This window comes from Urocitellus parryii, chromosome 5 (genome assembly GCF_045843805.1).
Source record: "Urocitellus parryii isolate mUroPar1 chromosome 5, mUroPar1.hap1, whole genome shotgun sequence".
Lineage (NCBI taxonomy): Eukaryota > Metazoa > Chordata > Mammalia > Rodentia > Sciuridae > Urocitellus > Urocitellus parryii.
Genome location: NC_135535.1, coordinates 7,804,977 through 7,810,976, shown reverse-complemented (window position 1 = coordinate 7,810,976; position 6,000 = coordinate 7,804,977). Strand labels below are relative to the sequence as shown.

Here is a 6,000-nt window from a genome sequence, read left to right as displayed (position 1 = left end):
ATTCATTAGTTTTTGTTGTTTTTTCGCAGTTACATTACCTTTAGTACCTTACATTTCTGCTTTTACCCCATACACTGTATTTAAGGCACTGCCTAATGTGGTCTTTTATTAAGCTGGTCTATTGGGGATGGGCAAAAAGAAATACCCTAAAAATACCCTAAACCTTCAGTTTAATGGTCAAGATTTTGGGTTTGGACCTAAAACATTCTCCCATTGCTATTATTTTTCTAATTGCCAAAGTAATAAATATGCTTGTCCAAAAAATTAGAAAATTCAGAGAAAATGGGAACAATTCGTAATAAGTGTGGTCTGGAGATGTGAGCCATTCTCTTTGGGAAGACGTTGGAGGAAAGAGGGGGTGCACGGGGTCTCTGTCCTCAAACCCGGGGCGGCGGGTATCCTCTACCTGGTGGATAGACCGGCCAAGTCGAAAGACCGGCCGCTCAAGGGCCCGGGACTCAGGGCCCTCCCCACCAGCACTCCTATTAGTCCACCTGCGCCGTGACTTGGCGCCTTCTGGGGCGCAGCTCCCGGGCTCCCTCACCCCGGTTCCCACCGGTCTTCTACGCGGAGACCCAGCCCTAGCACCTTCCCCCGTAACTGTCCACCGACGGAAAATAGGTTCCGAGTCCGCCCCTGGCCCCCCCCTTAAAGCCCTCCCCTTTAAAGGGGGCCGCCGGGTGACGCCGGGGGAGTTTGCGGAAGCGCCAAGCGCGTTGGGGCCTTGGGCGGATCCCGTGATTGGAACCGGCCCCGCCCCCGGCTCCTCTTTCCCCCATTGTGTGAGCGGCTCAGGCGAGGCCCCGCCCCAGCCACCTCCCTCCGGAGCCCCAGCCCCTCCCCTTTTTTTCACCCCCCCTTGGCTCATTTCCGGCCGCCGTCGCTACCGCTAGCCTGTAAGGAGGGTTCGGCAGAGGGAAGAAACAACAGCCGCCATCTTGTTTGTGTGCTAGGCTGGGGGGGAGAGAGGGCGAGAGGGAGCGGGCGAGAGTGGGCAGGCGGGACGCCGGGCTGAGTGCGAACTGCGGGAGCGAGAGAGTGCGGAGGGGAGCCGGGCCGGAGAGCGGCGGCTGGGGCCGAGACAGTGGCAGGGGGCCCGGGGCGCACGGGCTGAGGCGACCCCCAGCCCCGTCTCGCCCGCACACACCCCCACCGCGGCCCGGGAGCCCGGCCGGCGTCGACGCCTAGGGGGGACCATTACATAACCCCGCGCCCCGCGGCGCCTTCGCCCGCCGCCGAGGGCGGCCCGAGCCGAACCCGGGGGGCGGGCGCTCCCGGCACCTGGCCGCCGGGGGTGGGGGCCGTAGCGGCGGCCGTATTTATTTATTTTCCGCGGGAGCGGAGGGCGAAGCCGGAGAGCGCGGCGCGAGAGGAGGCCGCCTGCGCCGCCGCCTGAGCGGGGCCTCCTCGGTGGGCTCGGCGTCGGCGCGGGCGGACGGGCGGCGCTGCCTGGCCCGGCCCCCTCGGCCCTCTGGGCCGGCGAGCCCCGCGCCCGGCGTCTTCGCCGCGCCTCCGCCAGCCGCCGCGCGATGTGAGGCGGCGGCGCCAGCCTGGCTCTCGGCTCGGGTGAGCTCTCTGCGGCCATTAGGGGCCGGTGCGGCAGCGGCGCGGAGCGCGGCGGCAGGAGGAGGGCTCGGAGGGTGGGGGCGCAGGCCCGGGAGGGGGCACCGGGAGGAGGTGAGTGTCTCTCGTCGCCTCCTCCTCTCCCCCCTTTTCGCCCCCGCCTCCTTGTGGCGATGAGAAGGAGGAGGACAGCGCCGAGGAGGAAGAGGCTGATGGCGGCGGCGGAGCTCCGAGAGACCTTGGCTGGGCAGCGGCCGGCCGTGGCGGGCCGGGGACTGCGCCTCTAGAGCCGCGAGTTCTTGGGAATTCGCCGCAGCGGACGCGCTCGGCGGATTTGTTCCTGTGCCCTCCTCCGGGCCCGGCGGAGGCCCGGCCCCTCGCACTTGCCCCTACCTTTCCTATCGAGTCCGCATCCCTCTCCAGCCACCGCGACCCGGCGAACAGAAAAAGGAACTTCCCCACCCCCCTCGGGTGTCGGCGGAGCCCCCAAGCCCACCCCTGGGAGCGGGGCGGGGACCCCAGGCCGAAGAAGATATTTCCTGAGGATTCTCGTTTTCCCCTCCTGTATCTCCGAAAGAATTAAAAATGGCCGAGAATGTGGTGGAACCCGGGCCGCCTTCAGCCAAGCGGCCTAAACTCTCATCTCCGGCCCTTTCGGCGTCGGCCAGCGATGGCACAGGTTAGTATCGGGGAGCCCTGGCCTTCCACATCCCCCTTCATCGTTTCTGCTCAGTCTACCTTTATTCTTCTGTATTTTTTCTCGCTTTCTCTCCTCCTAGTTTCCTGCCCCGTAATTAATTTTAAAGGTGTTTGAATGAGCTGGTCGAAGACGTCCAGTGGCCCAACCATTTTCTTTGCCTCCTGATACATTCGTTGCAACACTATGTCATATCGATGTGTGTTCTGGAATTAGAGCTCTTAAGTGAGTGCTGTATGGAAATGGCCTTTATTGTTGCTCCAATGCAGTTTAATTTGAGAAATGCATTTGTGTGTAAGAATTTTTTATGCGATTTTAGTTTTGATTTTTGTTGTTAGTAATTGAGGGATTTTGAATTCTTTCTCCTTCGTTATACTTATTCTGTTTCCTTTACTTTCCCACTTTTCCTTTTCAAGATTTTGCTCCTTTCAGAAGATTTTCTGTTGAGAAATAGGATGTAAAAAATCTTGGTTTTGTGTGTGTGAGATAGTAGATCTCAAGTTTGACGTAAAGTTTTAACAAAATTATTTGCTCTTACCGACCATTTTTTAGCCTTTTTTTTCCCTCCTTATTTGCTTTAAGAATCAATATGGAGCGCAGTTCATTTTACATCTCCCAGTTCATTTTCTCTGAGACCAAAATGTCTGAAACTCTGGTTTTTAGGTTTGGGAGAGTAGAGGCATTTTCTTTGCAGTTTGTCACTTTTTTATGGTGAGTGGGGAGAGAAAAGATAAATGATTTTCTGGAATTATGTGTTTGGAAATTGAAATTCGAAGTTGAAAGTGTCCCAGTCATGAACTTCAAACGTGAATTGCTTGTTCAAAAGTTTTAAAATATGCATTAGGTTTGTGTTTGTTTTTGTCTTTATACTCTTCAAATATATTTGAAGGTCTTGGTTTCAGTTTAAAAGCTCTCTGGTTCTTTTCTTCCTTGAGTTGTAGACAGTCCCTTTGTTAGGGGAAATTCAGGGAAATCTCTTCCATCATCCTTTTCTTTTCCTACTTACTGTTTAATGGTGTTATCCTGATGGCCAGCGACCTTCCCTTTTGCAGTTGTAGTTGTTTGAGATGCCAGGATAATGAAGAGGAAGAATGGCTGGCCATCTGACAGTCCCCAAGATGTTCCCCCTTACTATGAGCATCTCTTTAACTCCCTGAGAACAGGCACAACGTCATCCCTCCATCTGCCAGTGAGAGTGCATAATGGAGTTAAATGTACCCTTTAAGTTTGTAGAAAACTTCTAGAGCATGTTTCTCAGTAGAGTTCATCTCAAAGGATGAAAATAGGAGGATATAGCAAATGCTTTGAATTTTTTGCTTTTATAGAGTTAGGTGTTATCAATCATATAAGTCACAGGTCCAAGTTAACCTGCAAAAATTGAGAAGTAGGAGTCTTAACAGTGTTCTTCCTAAGAACAAGCATTGGCCATGTGTGAACTTTGATCTGTGCCTGTGCCTTGAAGTTTCTGGAGTTTAAGGTTTTTTTTTTTTTTTTAAAGCTCTTTCTCTTCAAGTTCATACGCATTAATATGTTGTTCTTTGCACTTACTACGGTGTCATTCAAATTTTAAAATCATCTTAAGACATGTATTTTCCTGTAGATTTTTGTGTTATTTCTTCAGTTTTTGTATAATACAGTTTTTGTTCTTTAGTTTTTGCCTAAGGTGGTAATGGATTTTACATTTGCATTAGCTAGTAACTGTTGTAGGGAAAACTTTATATGCTTTATTTTGATGAGTCCTGATTTGAGCAGTTTAAACTTGGAGTTCTGTTCTTGTCTGTTCAGGTGCACTACTTATTCTCCATTACTGATCTGTGTCCTTGACTAACTACTATCAACTTGGGCTAACTCATTTTGGTAGTGTCATACCGGCTTAATAAGCAAAAACTGTTTTACTTCTTGAAATATCTTTGAATATTATGAGTCCTAAATGTAAAAAAAAAGAGTCCTTAAACATTGGAATTAGTTAATTCACTAATTCTTGAATTTGATCTTAACGGTTTTCTAAGATTTGTAGTGAGTTAATCCCCCCCCCCTTTTTATCAATTCTTTACTCCTGGAATTCTTTGTACAATTTCAAATTTTAACCACTCTGGATTTTTTGGGGGGTGAGGGGTAGGGGATAAGTATTTAAAAAAAAAAAAAAAAAAAACCTGCCACTCTCTGAACTTCACTTCATGCTGAGCACCATTACATTTTGATATTTTTTTGTGTAATGTAAGTTTGCAGGCAGTTTTTAATCAAGGCACTTTTAAAACTTCACATTTTAAATTTACAACTTTACATTTTTGACTTGTAGCTTTACTATTTTATAAATGTAAAAGGAAGTTGTTCTTTGATATTTGATTATGATTAGAACTGGCCAAAATGAGCCAAAACTTCTGGATCCCAGAAACTTTCTTTTTTGGTACTGGGCATTGAACCCAGGGGTGCTTAATGACTGTGCCACATCTTCAGCCCCTTTTTTATATTTTATTAGAGATGGTCTTGCTGAGTTTCGAAGTGCCTCGCTAAATTGCTGAGACTGGTTTTGTTTTGAACTCGAGATCCTCCTGCCTCAGCCTCCTGAGTACTGGGATTACAGGCGTGTCCCTGGCTAGATCCCAGAAACTTTTTCAAAGTTTCTAGTGTTAAGCACATACCTACAAAGGATGTTTGAGTGTTTTACTCTTATAGGAATGAAAACTGGAATCCAGTGGGTTGACATGCTGAAGTATTACAAAACAAATTAATACTTAAATCCCAGCTTCTGAACTTCTAAGATTAGGCCCTGACATAGAATGAAAATGACTTATTTAATGCTCAAGTATAGTAAAAAATTTCCAGGTTGATTCAAGTTTAAGTTTTGTATGTCAAAAATAGGGAGAAAAAGAGACTTTTTATCTTTTCACCTTTATGATTGTTTCAATATTTGCATTTTATTCATGGAAATTTCTGTTTAGTTTGGGCTAGGCCTAGTGGCTTGGAAGGTTGAGGCAGAAGGATCACAAGTTTAAGGCCAGCCTAACCAACTTAGTGAGCCCCTGTCTCAAAAAGGACTGGGGATGTAGTGTAGTGGTAAAGCCCTCTGGGTTCAATCCCCAGTACCAAGAAAAAAGAGAACATTTTACTTAGTTGGTATGGTTAGGGCAAAATTATTCAATAATGAAATGCCTTTTTATCCTCCTCCTTTTCTCCAGAAAAGACCATAAAAACTGTTTATAAAAATGTTTTGGTAAATTTGACTAGAAAAGTTAATAACAGGTAAGTTCTAGAAAAGTTTCTTGAATCTGTTTTTGATAATCTGAGTAGAAATGAGAAGGATGATCCGTTGCCATCTTTGCTCAGTGAATATGTTCTGTCAGTGCTTTGTAAGCACTTAACTGCTATATATACTGAAAAGAACAGATTCTGGGATGATGGGTGGTCCTACTGTATGTGTTGAGATTGGCTTAGGTTTATGCCTTCCCCACCTTCCCCACCTTCCCCACCTTCCCAGAGGTACAGGGCAAAGTATAAAATATACCAGCATGTCAACCACTAGATTAATGTATACATTAAAAAGATGATAAGGATTTTTGAAATGTCAGTTTTACTTTGTCAAAATAATATTATGCACCAGTGGCTTACCATCCTTAGCAGAACATTTTGATGGAGGCCATTCCTTTTTCAGTTAGACCTGTGGTGTTATAATTTTATTTTTTAGGCATGAATGTTTAGAGTTATGCTTCTGGCATCTTTGGTCTATTGAGGTATTACTG

General features: G+C 47.2%; 1 protein-coding gene across 2 annotated transcripts in view; it reads left to right on the top strand.

Moving 5' to 3' along the window:
* Positions 1 to 1,472: 1,472 nt before the first annotated feature.
* Positions 1,473 to 6,000, top strand: part of Ep300 (EP300 lysine acetyltransferase) — a 79,806-nt gene continuing 75,278 nt past the window's right edge. For both annotated transcript variants that reach the window (XM_077798233.1, XM_077798232.1), the window contains exon 1: positions 1,473 to 2,242. In XM_077798233.1, the coding sequence (XP_077654359.1) occupies positions 2,149 to 2,242 (94 nt within the window). In that variant the 5' untranslated portion in view covers positions 1,473 to 2,148. The remainder of the gene's footprint in view (positions 2,243 to 6,000) is intronic.